General features: G+C 42.4%; 1 protein-coding gene across 3 annotated transcripts in view; it reads right to left on the bottom strand.

Annotated features, from left to right (window-relative positions):
- AQR (aquarius intron-binding spliceosomal factor) overlaps positions 1 to 13948 on the bottom strand; it is a 2539865-nt gene that overhangs the window by 1663133 nt on the left and 862784 nt on the right. For all 3 annotated transcript variants that reach the window (XM_044073871.1, XM_044073874.1, XM_044073872.1), the window contains 2 exons: positions 9087 to 9189; positions 926 to 1046 (listed from right to left, as the gene is read on the bottom strand). In XM_044073871.1, the coding sequence (XP_043929806.1) occupies positions 926 to 1046; positions 9087 to 9189 (224 nt within the window). The remainder of the gene's footprint in view (positions 1 to 925; positions 1047 to 9086; positions 9190 to 13948) is intronic.

The following is a 13948-nucleotide window of genomic DNA, read 5'->3' as shown; positions in this document are numbered from 1 at the left end:
AAATAAACATATGCAGAATTACAAGTCTTTGCTGACCTAAATTAGCAAACTGAATAAGTCCAGAAGCAGACCCAGCAAAGATGGTCTACAAGTTACAGCAACCACTTCCCATAACAAATATACCAGACTAAAAAAGAAAAATAAGTCCCTACATTAGCACTCATGCACATTATAGCATATGATGGTTTATACAATGCAAAACTGAAATGCCGAAGGTAACTTCACAGGTTCAGCATAGCTACCCGCTTGCCTATGATTTTACTCAATAAGCAAAAGTGGCTGACCCAAAGGAATCTTCCAGCCATCAACTATTAAATTAGATATAACAAATTGCGAGAATATCAGTTTTCAGAACTGAAGTTATTCCAAAGTTAGTGTCCAATAAAATCAGTCTTAAAAGTGACATAGAAATGGGATATGGTACCATACTTCAAAGAATGCTTAGCCAATACCTAATAGCATCTGGTAGGTCTAGCAGGTTTCTGATGAGCAATTTCACATCGAGAGGACTACCATCCCCTGTGAGGAAGGCTGAACCTCCCTGCAACCACATGACTAACACTACTACCTTCAATACTTCCAAAAATTGGGGCTTATTTATAATAATGTCATAAAAAAACTGCCCAGTGTGTTGGGTGGGATTGACTGGGCACTGACTAGCCAGTCTCACCAAATAAAATAAACAGAAATTAAGGCTACAGCAGGACACAATACAAGAAATAATGGGCAAAACCTTGCATACTTCTCTGTACTAGGCCTCAAGAATGGAGATCACTTCCAGAGAGATGTGACTGTCACCTATAAAATTAATATCCCATTTATGTACTTTCATTTATGAAATACACTAGCATGAAAATGTTTTATTACCATCACTTTAGGAAGTACGATGTACATCCCTCAGAGATCATAGTTCACAGCCACATACCTTCTCCAGAGTAATACTCAGTGGGTACAATGTTTTCATCCCAAATTATCTTCTCAGTAGGATACAGAGGCATCTGGTTAAGCTGTTGAATTTGAGATATCCGCCTCTCATGACGAGACACCTAGATGGAAAGGAAAAAATGAAATGCTATCCACTTCATGGGCTTTATTAATTTATTGTGATGTGATATAACAGATGTTTGTTAATTGTATTAGCTGATCTACAACAAACAGTTTGCAATGGACATGAGCTACAGGTGGCCAACGGTGTAACAAACTGTCATGCTTTCACTCCCCAAGGGCTGGTTGGTCTTTTGGTGGCAAAAGATGATGCAGTACGCTAACTCGAAAGCGTCTAGTTTGCCACATAAACACGATCTCTGTCAGCAAAAAGGAGATGAACAGCTGTTTTATTTTCCTTAACACATGCACATCTTTATGGAGAAAAAACTAAAAATGTCAGTAAATATCTTAGGTACAAGACAATGTGATCTCCCGTAATGTGATCTATAGGAAAAAAAATACTGGACGGTTAAGAGATATGTCAGACATTAATTTCTGAAAAAATAAAGATTCTGATGGATGTCTTGTCCTTGTGAAAATAAAAAATGATTCTTTAATCTGTAATTTTTGTCTGGTGGTACTTTTTCCAAATATGAACTTCAAATACTTGGAAACAGTTTAAATAACAGATAACAGAGAGCATCAATCATGAAGTTCAGATCTCATTGTCCAAAGGTCATCATGGAGATGGGGGTCTAGGTGAAGCATTTCTTCAAAAAGTACAGTTGTGTACACTTACCATAAATATAGATGCATATCCTTCTCGCGGTCGAGTGGCTTTCGAAAGACATGCATAAATGGGCGTGCCTTCGTTGAAGGTTGGGCGTCGAGCTGGCACCTCGGCACCGTAAAAATCTGCTGCCAATCATTAGCGGACCAGAGTTCCGCTCTGGCGTGGGAAAAGCCGAAAGAAGAAGAAGAACAACTTCTTGGAACACTTTTGTGAGAGATGGCTTGTTTTTTCTCCTAGAGAACTCCTGCCTCTGTACAACATTCTGTAGCTCTGATATTATGGAGTGTGCTTGTGCCTTCTCCAGCACCTGCCATGACATCATGTTGGGTGAACACGTTGCTTTTGTGAATTAACTATAAATAATGTAGAATGTTCATCGTTATGACTTCAAAGCCCCCTGTTTCCTTATTTAGTCAGTTTTTGTCTTAGTTCAAGCATTGATTTGAACTGAGCTTTAGTCTTTTTTTCATCTCTGCATCCTACTTAGAAGATAATGTATGATAAAAACATAGTACCCGCTGAGTACTGCTTTGGAGAATTTATGTGGCTGTGAACTATGGCCTCTTTGTTTCAGTTGGTTTGATGTTCTATGGATTGGTAAGGAAAATGTATGCTCAATAGTACCTGATAAAGATGCTGTTCTTCGTGTTTCACTGTTGCAGTCATCACATTTGGGTTATCTGCTTGCAGTAGCCCTCAGTCGGCCTGATTATCAAAGTCTTAGGTCCTGCGTCGGGTGCTGTCTCATCTTCCATGACGTCAGGTAGTCAGGGGTATAAAGCATGCAGCCAACGCCATTACATCAGTTTTTCTTGCCCCCAGATGTCAGGTGACCCCCTAATGGGAAGCAATTTAACATATATATATATATATATATATATATATATATATATATACAAGGTTACACCTCCAACAAAAAAACAAATACACCAAAAAAGCTTTAAGTATAGTAAAAAGGAAAAGAGGTACAGTCAAAAGAAGTCAGGGGGCTGGAGGGAGGGTAACCAGGACTGCAACAGTGAATACACTCGAACATCTACATTTATGGTAAGTGTACACAACTATACTATATTCTTCGTGTTTCACTGGTGCAGTCATCACATTTGGTTAGATTCCCAAAGTTAAGGATGGGAGGAGGAAATTAGATAGCATTAGGACCAGCTATAAGGCCCTGCAAGACTGCAGTGGCAAAGCCAGCTCTGGATTTAGAGAAAATTGGCAAATGGTAATGCTTGGTGAAAGTATGTACAGAACTCCAGGTAGCAGCTTCTAGGATGTCCCTGGTAGGGACACCTCTGAGAAAGGCTGTAGAGGTAGATGCAGCCTTGGTTGAATGTGGTCTTATCCCCTGTGGGATAGGTTTTTCCATTGTGCTTATAGCAGAAATGAATGCAATGGCCTATCCATTTAGAAATGGTTTGCTTTGAAATGGCCTTCCCCTCTGCCCCTGGAGCAAATGCCACCAACAGCTGTTCAGATTTCCTGAGAGATTTAGTCCTGTCCAAGTAAAATCTAAGTTGTCTGTGCACATTTGAGGAGTGCAGAATTCGTTCCCCTTTGTTCTGTGGATTAGAAAAGAAGGTTGGCAAAAGAATGGACTGATTCTGAGCCACATTGGATACTACCTTGGGCATGAAAGAGGGATTGGCCCTGAGGGACACCCTGTCCGCATGAAAGATGATGAAAGGCTCCACTGCCATAAGGGCCTGTAATTCAGATACCCGTCTTGCTGAAGTGATTGCTAAAAGGAAGGTTGTTTTCCAAGAAAGGAATTTCAACTCTGCACTTGCAGCTGGCTCAAAAGGAGGTAGAGTGAGTTTTTCCAATACAAAGTTAAGGTCCCAGGCTCGAGTTGGGGCTCTCCTAGGTGGTCTTAATTTTTTGGCCCCTCTGAGGAACTGCTTGAGCAGTGGATGAGAGAAGAGGAGAGGTTCTGTGTTGTAATGAGCTGAAATGGCTGAGGCATGAATTTTGATGGAGGAAAAGGAAAGGCCCTTGTGAAGCATCTCAGTTAAGTATTGAAGAATCTGAGGTAAACTGGGCACTGCTGTACCCATCCCCTGAGTTTGGTTCCAGGAACAGAATCTTTTCCATTTTTCAGCATAAGCTCTTTGCCTCCAGAATGATATCCAACACTTGTTTACTGAGGGATGGTAATGGAGAGAGATCAGGTAATTAGCCAGGCTGCCAGGTTCAGGATTTGAAGCTGAGGGTACAGAATCTGGCCCTCCTGGTGGGACAGCAAGGTAAGGGGTCTGAGGCAGGTGCCATGGTGCCAGCAGTGACACACTGCACAAGAGGGGGTACCAGTGTTGGTGTGGCCAGTCTGGTGCAATCACTACCATCCTTGGTTTGTCCTGTTTGATCTTTAGTAGTACCTTAGAGAGGAGAGGCAGAGGAGGAAAGGCATAAATTGATAGTTTTTCCAGGTGAAGGACAGGGCATCCACTTTCCAAGCTTGTTTGTGGGGAGTCCTTGTGCAGAATTTGTCCGATTGTTAGCTCTGGGGGAGGCAAACAGGTCTATCTTTGGGCTCCCCCATTTGTTTATCAACATGTTGAATGTCTTTGGTTCCAGTTTTCACTCGTGTAGGTCCATGAGATTTCTGCTTAGTTCATCTGCCAGTGAATTTAGCTTCCCTGGCAGGAACTGAGCCTGTAGGTGCACTTGGTAGCTCAACGCTGTATTCCACAGAGCCATGGCTAGTCTGCAGAGAGGGCATGAGTGGGTTACCCCATGCTTGTTTATGTACCACATAACAGTGGTGTTTGTCCATCTTTACCATTAATTATCCTGGAAGAATGTGGTCCTTGAAGGCTGTCAGAGCATTCTGTACAGATAATATTTCTTTTTGATTGATACGCAGGTGCATTTGACTTGGGTTCCATTTGCCCTGAATGCACTTCCCTGCCAAGTGAGCCCCCCATGCATAGTCTGATGCGTCTGTTGTTAGGGTTTGGGCGGCAGGGCGTAGAGTAAATTCCAGTCCCTTGTTTTGGTGGTAGGCCTCAGCCCACCAAAGGAACTCTATCTGTAGGCAAGGTATGATAGGAATCATTGCTTCTAGATCCTGAGAATGTTGACACCATAGGCATTTTAGATACCATTGTAGTTTCCTCATATGCAGTCTTGCATATGGAATTAGAAGAATGCAAGAGGCCATGAACCCCAGGGCTTGCAATATTTGTCTTGCAGATAGCAGGGTCTTTGTGGCCATTAGTTTGAAGTAAGCTGTCAAATGAACTTGTTTCTCTGGCATGAGGAAAGCCATCTGGGAAGTTGTGTTCAAGCTTGCTCCCAGGAATACAATTTGTTGGCAGGGTACAAGATGTGATTTATTTTTGTTTATGGTGTACCCCAGACAAGTTAGCACCATTTGTACAAACGCCAGATGGTTCAAAAGTATGTCCTGGCTTTCAGCTTGAATTAGACAATCGTCCAGGTATGGGTATATCTAAATACTTCTTTGCCTGCAAAATGCAATGACTGGAGCTAGGCACTTTGTGAATACCCTGGGCGCAGTAGATAAGGCAAAGGGCAGTGCAGAGAACTGATAGTGCATGTAGCCTGCTTTGAAGCATAGGCATCTTCTGCAAGACTCCCTGATAGGGATGTGCAGGTATGCTTCTTTTAAAGTCTTGTGTTGCCAACCATGCATCTTTGCCTAGCATAGGAAGTAGCTGGTGATGCATCAGCATCTTGAATTTTGGAATCAACAAATAGTTGTTTAGAGTATGATGCCAGCTTTGAAGCGCAAGTATCTTCTACAAGATTCCCTGATTAGGATGTGCAGGTAGGCTTCCTTTACATCCAGTGTTGCCAACCAGGCATCCTTGCCTAGCATTGGAAGCAACTGGTGAAGAGTTAGCATCTTGAATTTTGGCATCACCAAAAAAGTGTTTAGGATAGGGAGATCCAGGATAGGATGCCAGGAGTTGTCTTTTCTGGGCACCAGGAAAAGTCTTGGGTAGAAACCTTGTTCCCTTTCCTCTTCTGAGACAGTTTGAATAACCCTTATACTTAAGAGAGAGAGAACTTGCAGTTTAGCCTCTGCCCACTGATTTGGGGGTAGATCTGGCCAACCGTTTGGGGTTGGTAAAGTGTGGAAGTAGAATCTGTATCCTTGGGAAACTATATTTAAAACCCATTTGTCCTGGGTAATGAGTTCCCAGTTTTTTGCCTGCAGAGCAATCTTTCCCCCTAAAGGAGCAGTCAGTTGAGAAGGGCTTGGAAGTTTTAAAATTAAGTCATTGAGACAGTTTACCATAGGGGGGAGTCTTACTACTCCCTGCTTTGGAAGTGGGAGCTCCCTACTGCTTAGTCCTGTGCGTACCTTGGGACTGAAGCCTGTGTGTTCTGCTGGTTCTGGGTTTGGACTGAGAAGGCCTGGAAGAGGCTGGAAAGGACCAGTTCTTAGAGGGCCAATGCCTACTAAATCTTGGAGGCTGTAATTGCAGGAAATCTTTAACAGTTTGCATAGATTTAGCTTTTTCCTCCATCTTTTTAAGTACTACTTCTGCTTTGTTGCCAAACAGGCAGTCCTGGTTTAAGGGAGCATCCAGCAATTTAGCTTTAACATGATCTGGCAAAGATTGCTCCTTAAGCCAAGCATGCCTTCTAAGTACAGACCCCGTGACAGCAGCCCTGCAAGATGCCTCTACTGAATCAAAACCACATTGCAAAGTATGTTTTCCAACTTGTTCAGCAGAATGCATTAAATCCTGTAAATCCTTATTTTCAGCACAGTCAGGAATCAACATCATTTTCTGTTTAAGCAATCCAATAATATGCTGCTGATACTTTAACATATGAAACTGTCAGTTTAAGGCCCTAATGGCCATGGTTGCAGAAGTGTATACCTTCTTACCCCATCTATCCAGCTCCCTGGAATCTCTATCAGAGGGGGTAGGATTTTTGGTAGTAGTAGCCTTAATGCCCTTGGGTCCCTGTGAAATGGCCTAAGGATCTGCAGTAGGATTTTTAAAGAGGAACTTGTGAGGGTCAGGAACCCTGCAATATCTATCTGGTTTTCTGGGAGTTGGAGGTAATGAGTCAGGGGCCAAGTTAGATTCCAAAAAGGCATCATCAACAATGTCCAGTACAGGGGGGATAGCTAAAGGCCTGTGTTGGGGCAGGAGTAAGAAATCCCTTAGCCTCTTTTTAGAATCAGAGTAATCCTGGCTTTCCCAGCGAAAATGCTCCCTAAGAGTATGCAAAGTTTCACCAAAAGAGAAATCCTTTGGAGGGAAGCAGAGGGAATAGAGTCCTCTGCATCAGAATCCTCATAGGTAGATAAGGGTAAATCCTGGTCACCAGAGGAAACAGAAATTTCAGAATACTGATCAGAAGAATCATAAGCAAATTCAGTCCTAGGTCTCTCAGAGGGGGAAGGATGGCTTCCCCTGATTAAAGAAATAAGGTCTTCAGCCATTCTTATCATTTGTTTTTTAGGCATAGAGGCCTGACCATGCGGTCTGGGCGTCGATTTTCTAGGTATGGATCGAGTTTTAGGCCTTGAAGAAGAAGATGGCGTTGGTTTAATATGCAAGTTAGTAGGCCTGAATACACCCTCAGAAGCCAGTGCCTGCACAGCGGCTCCATACCCATCCAAGGTAGAGACATCTGCAGGTTCCACAGTTGAATCATCTCGCAGCATACCGGATTCGGAATGGGTCTCAGTAGAGGCCTGCGAATCTGAAGTAGCAGGTATCAGGGGCTGTGAAAGTGCCTCACTGAGTACCGACGAACTGGCGACTGGCTTAGGAGAAGCGTCGTCGACAGCTTTGGACCTATGCGGCTTGTCTCTGTCTTTATCTTTGCGTTTTTTCGGAATGTCAGTAGTCTGGTGGCTTACCGAAGCCATATCTGGGTAATTGAACCGAGTACCAAAATATTTAGAAGCATAAATATACCGACAACGAACAGTTCGTTGTTTAAATACGGCACAAAACCGACGAGAGGTACGACGTGGTCAGGGCCTAGGCAAGAAATACAGTATGAATGAAAATCTTTATGAGGTATTTGCTTTCCACAAGAAATACAATTATTGGCTTTTACTGACATCGGTTTAGAGCAAGAAAAAGTTTCTCCAATGGGGTACTTAGCTTTAGTTGAAGACTTCAGTTCTGAAACTCAAAAATGAAAATTTCAGGAGTCGGCCAACCGGAACTTGTAAACTGCTTCTGCTTCGGGCTCCGCACGACAAGAAAGACTGATGTAATGGCATCAGTTGCATGCTTTATACCCCTGACTACCTGACGTCATGGAAGATGAAACAGCAACCGACGCAGGACCCAAGACTTTGATAATCAGGCCGACTGAGGCCTACTGCAAGCAGATAACCCAAATGTGATGACTGCAACAGTGAAACACAAAGAACAGCATCTTTATCAGGTACTGTTGAGAGCATACATTTTCCTTACCAATCCATAGAACATCAAACCAACTGAAACAAAGAGGCCATAGTTCACAGCCACATAAATTCTCCAGAGCAGTACTCAGCGGGTACAATGTTTTTATCATACAGTATCTTCTAAGTAGGATGCAGAGATGAAAAAAGACTAAAGCTCAGTTCAAATCAATGCTTGAACTAAGACAAAAACTGACTAAATAAGGAAACAGGGGGCTTTGAAGTCACAGCGATGAACTTTCTACATTACTTATAGTTAATTCACAAAAGCAACGTGTTCACCCAACATGATGTCATGGCAAGTGCTGGAGAAGGCACAAGCACACTCCATAATATCAGAGCTACAGAATGTTGTACAGAGGCAGGAGTTCTCTAGGAGAAAAACCAAGCCATCTCTCACAAAAGTGTTCCAAGAAGTTGTTGTTGTTGTTCTTTCGTTTTTTCCCGGTTAGGGGTCGCCAGAGCGGAACTCTGGTCCGCTAATAATTGGCAGTAGATTTTTACGATGCCGAGGTGCCAGCTCGACGCCCAACCTTCAACGAAGGCACGCCCATTTATGCATGTCTTTCGAAAGCCACTCGACCGCGGGAAGGATATGCATACTCCACACAGAAGGCGCTCCAGTCGAGAATTGAATGGGAGAACCTCTTGCTGTGAGGCGATAACGCTATCGCTGCACCAAAATCTCTAAAATCTCAGGCAAAATACCTGGTACTTGGATTGAGACTACTGCAGGAAGAAAGCTAAAAAAAGGACATATGTTTACAGTTCCACCACCGTTATTGCTGATGCAGTGGAACTGACTTGTTTAAAGTATGTAACTAAAAATGTATGTCGCCTCTCCCCCTTTCTTTCTACCATATTATTTACTGCTGCAAGTCTACATTTGGTTCAGACATGACTTTCAATTCTGTTCTATGGCACAACTAACAACCTGCCAGCAGCAGCTGCACTTACCAGCAATTCTAGTAGAAACTCCTTCTCATACGTAGTGTCAACATTTTCAGGCAGTGCTGGTAAAAGACAGAGATATGATGCCACCTTGTGGAGAGAATTTGGACTGCAAAAGAAATAAACACATTATTGTGTTTATCAAATATCATGCTTTTATTTTAATACATATAAACTGGACTGTCCATTGGCAAAACATCTACATAAAAATAAAACCTGTTATTCATAAAAAGAACGCAAAAAAAATAACACTGGCACAATATAATGCATAAAAATGTTATAAATGAAACTGACAAATGGAAAATATTAAAGAACTGGAGATTTGATGGGAAGTGAAGAGGGCAAGGGTCACATGGGATGAGCTGATCCTTCTCTGGTACTCATGGGAATAGGAAAGCAAGATTTGAGTGTTAAAGCCACCCAGTTGAGACTTGCAGTTACAGATCAAAATGAGAAAACTGGTGCTAGTTCAAGGTGGAAATACCAGGGATAAAGAAAGAATACCTTACTACAAATAATTCCCTAAAGTACAGGAATGGGTTAGAATGGATAGAAATTATATCTCACAGAAGCATGTGTACCTTAAGTGAAAGCTTTGGCACACACCCAATAACTATTTTCGATCATGCAAAAATAAAAGCAAACAAAGATGCAGAAAAATCGAGTATAAATGACAGTGGTGTTTTCTCATTTATTTGTTAGAGGGAAATTTCAGGAATGGGTATTCTTAGAGTTATTAGGGAATATGGAAAATGTTCAGAAGGGACAGCCTAATGAGAGGGATAAAATGAAAAAAATAATTTATGTACTTACCATAACGTTCCGTGTGTGTTGCCATCTCGCCCTTTATTCTCACTGATGTGGGGGTTGGAGCCGATCCATCAGATCCTTCTCAGCCATTTTCCAAGCTCGTGGGCTCATTTCGTTACCCATAATGCATCCCCCAGCTTCCTCAGACCTTGTTTGCCCCCAGCATTACAGGAAAATACATACATATATATATATATATATATATATATATATATATATATATATATATATATACACACACACACACATATATCTCTCTATATATCTATACACACACACACATATATATATATATATATATATATATATATATATATATATATGCACACATGTATATGTAATATGTATACACTTTTATATCTCTAAAACAATTTAGAAAACAATGAGTTCTGAGGCTATATGGCTCTTTAGTATTGAATTTGTGCTACTCGGTCTCCCAGGAGTATAGGCAGGGGGTTATGCAGGGAGGGTTGTGAGAATAAAGGGCGAGATGGACAACACACATGGAATGTTATGGTAAGTACATAACTTCTTTATGTGATGTTGTCAAGCTCGCCTTTATTCTCACTGATGGGACTGGGTCCCAAGCAACCTGACTCAGGTGACTCATGGGAGAATATTCCTTAGAACCACAGAACCAAAAGAGGGTGTACTCCTCAAGGCCAAATCTACTTTGTAATGAGTAATAAAAGTATGAGGTTTTGCCCACGTTGCTGCAGCACAAATGTTATCCAATGGTAATCTAGCTTTAAAGGCTGCGGACATGGTTACAGACGTAGCGGAGTGAGCTTTAATAGTAGTTGGAAGGGGTCTATTTTTTTAATCATAAATGTAAGATATACATAATGTAAGCCATTTTTATAAAGTAACCTTTGGGACTGGTTGACCTTTTTTTTAGATCAGAATAAGAGATGAAGAGCTGATCTGATTTTCTGAACTCAGAGGTCTTATGCAATTATAAAAAATAACTGTCTGTGAACATCTAGGAGATGCAGTAAATATTCTCCTTTATTTTGGAAGCTAGGGAGGAAAACTGGCAACTCTATAGATTGGTTGAGGTTACTTTCCAACACAACCTTTGGTAGAAAAGAGGGATATGAATAATTAGGTATGAGGGCTTGACAGATAAGGTCTGCAATTCAGAAATTCTTCTGGCTTAAGTAATAGCCATTAAAAAGTGTGTTTTCCAGGAGAGGTATTTCAATTCACATGTTGCTGACAGTTCAAAGTGGGGACAGGTGATGTCAGATGAAATGAAATGAAGATCCCGGGGGGCGATGAATGTTTATATGGTGGTCTTTACATAGTAGTTCTTTTCAAGAAGGCTTTACAGAGTCTGTGTGACATGATCCCACAACCATTTTCTCCTATATGAAAATTGGAAAGTGCTGCCAACTAGACCTCAATAGGGGCTGCAGCAGTTCACTGAAAAGTTCTGCCAAAAATTCTAGAATAGACTGTATGGGCGCAGTAAAGGGGTCTAACTGATTATTGTTGGCCCATGTAACAAATCTTTTCCATTTGCTCCTGTACAGTTTCTGTGTAGACGTTTTATGGGAAGACAGCAAAATATGTTTGACTGAAGAGGAAAGGAGTACATACCTGGCAATCAGGGGAACTGCAGCAGCCAAGCTTTTAGTTTGAGATTGTCCAGGTTGGGGTGAACCATCCCTGATGGGTGAGTCAGAAGGTCTGTATCAGGGTCCAGATTCCATGGTTTATCCCAAAGAAGAGGCTGAAGAAAGGGGAAACAGATTTGGCAAGGCCAATTAGAATTATTGTTGTCTCCAACAAATTTGCTTTCTGCACAAACTTGGAAATTAGGGGGATAGGAGGAAAGAAATAAAGAAGTCCCAGAGACCAATCGTGAACAAGTGCATCCCTTGATGACTCCTCTGTGGGAGGGACCAGGGCAAAATAGTTGCTGCATTTGGCACTGATGGGTGATGCAAAGAGATTGCAGCAAGACTGGCCCCATTTCTGGAAGATCTCTTCTGTAATCTTTTAACTGAGGGACCATTCATGTGGCCATAGTATGGCCCTGCTCAATTTGTCTGCAATCACGTTGGATTTCCCCAGGATGTGCATCGCTATCAGAAAATGGTAGAAAGCCGTTGCCCATTGCTAGACCCTCAGAACTTCTCGACAAAGGGGGCAAGATCTGGTCCCTCCCTTGTTTATGTACCAGACTATGGACATGTTGTCCGACTGGATTGCTATGGTTCCTAGAGAAGAAGAGTGTCTTGAAATGCTTGCAAAGCAAAAAGCACCGCCCTCATCTCTAGGATGTTTTTGTGCAAGTCAGCCTCGTGTTCCTGCCAGATGCCTTGGACTGTCTTCCCCAGATAATACCCACCCCTCCCCATCTGGGAAGCGTCCATGGTCACTGTGGCTTGCGGTTGAGGGGGAATAAAGTGACGGCCCTGAGAAATCAGAGGGGATTGGATCCACCACTGTAGATCCTTTTTGCATAACTCGGTTATCATGATTCTGTGCATCACTGGAGGATCTAGAATTGACCACTGTGTCGAAAGTAATCATTGTAGGATTCTCTCATGTGGTGCCGAGCTAGAGGAATTAGAACAACTGAAGCTGCCATTTTTCCCAGTACTTGGAGAAAGTACAGTTTTGTACCTACCATAAATGTAGATGTCCGATAGGCATGCATCTGCAGTCCTTACAAATGGGTTGTCCTGTCGTCAGGCAGCCCTTCGGTCGGCCGGATTCCAAAGTCTGGGTCTGGCCTCGGCTGATGTCGCACTTCACCCGACGTCATAGCTGCAGTTCTTCGGGTATAAAGGCATCAGCCGACGCCATTTTCCTCAGTGTTTCTTGCCCCAGATGCCAGGTGCCCTCTAGGAAGGCTAAATTTGGATAAATGCAAATGGTTCCAAACAGTAGAGAGCAAACAAAAAATAAGCATGTATGTACATATATACAAACAAATACACCATAATAGATTCCCCCAGCTAGCTACAAGATGGGCAAATACCCTAGGAGTACCACAGAGAGGAAGGAGGGTGGGTAATCCTGACTGCAGATGCATGCCTATCGGACATCTACATTTATGGTAGGTACAAAACTGTACTATGTCCTTCAAGGATGCATCTGCAGTCCTTACAAATGGGTAGAATACCATAGCCAAACTGGGGGAGGAGGAGAAAAAAGATTATGGTGTAGTTAAGATCCCTTGCAAAACAGCAGTGGCAAAACCTGCTCGGGATCTGGAGTATAAGGGTAAATTATAATGCTTGGCAAATGTATGCACGGAGCTCCAAGTAGCAGCCTCTAAAATGTCTTTGGTAGCCACTCCTCGTAAAAAAGCTGTGGTCGTGGCTGTAGCCCTTGTAGAGTGAGGCCTGATGTTTTCTGGAGTTTTCTTCCCATGGTAGGAGTAACAAAATCTAATGCAATTTCCTATCCACTTAGAGATTGTCTGTTTTGAAATTGCTTTTCCTTCCATTCATGTTGCATATGCTACCAGTAGCTGGTCAGTTTTTCTATTGCTCTTGGTCCTGTCCAGGTAGTAACGTAATTGTCTATGTACATCCAAGGTATGCAACAGTCTTTCTCCCTGTTCTGTGGGTTGGGGAAGAATGTAGGCAGGTGGATAGCTTGATTTAAAGATACCCTGGAGACCACCTTTGGCATAAAAGTAGGATTAGTTCTCATGGACACTCTATCTTGATGGAAGATCAGGAAGGGCTGTACTGCCATTAATGCCTGTAGTTCAGATACCCTTCTTGCTGAAGTGATTGCAAGCAGGAAAGCAGTTTTCCATGATAAGTACTGTAATTCTGCTGTTGCTGCTGGCTCGAAAGGAGGGAGTGTCAATTTTTCTAGCACAAAGTTCAAGTCCCATGCTGGCAATGGTGGCTTCCTAGGTGGTTTTACATTTTTAATTCCTCTCAGAAACTGCCTGAGCAGAGGATGTGAGAAGACTGGAGGATCCAAGTTGTATTCTGCTGAAATAGCTGATGCATGAATCTTATTGGAAGAATAGGACAGGCCATTGTGGAAGAGCTCTGCCAAGTATTCCAGGATGTTAGCTATGTTTA

Source organism: Protopterus annectens, chromosome 6.part0 (genome assembly GCF_019279795.1).
Source record: "Protopterus annectens isolate FY-2018-M chromosome 6.part0, PAN1.0, whole genome shotgun sequence".
Classification (NCBI taxonomy): Eukaryota; Metazoa; Chordata; order Ceratodontiformes; family Protopteridae; genus Protopterus; species Protopterus annectens.
The sequence above is the reverse complement of the archived record's forward strand: the minus strand, read 5'-3'. Positions and strand labels throughout refer to the sequence as shown.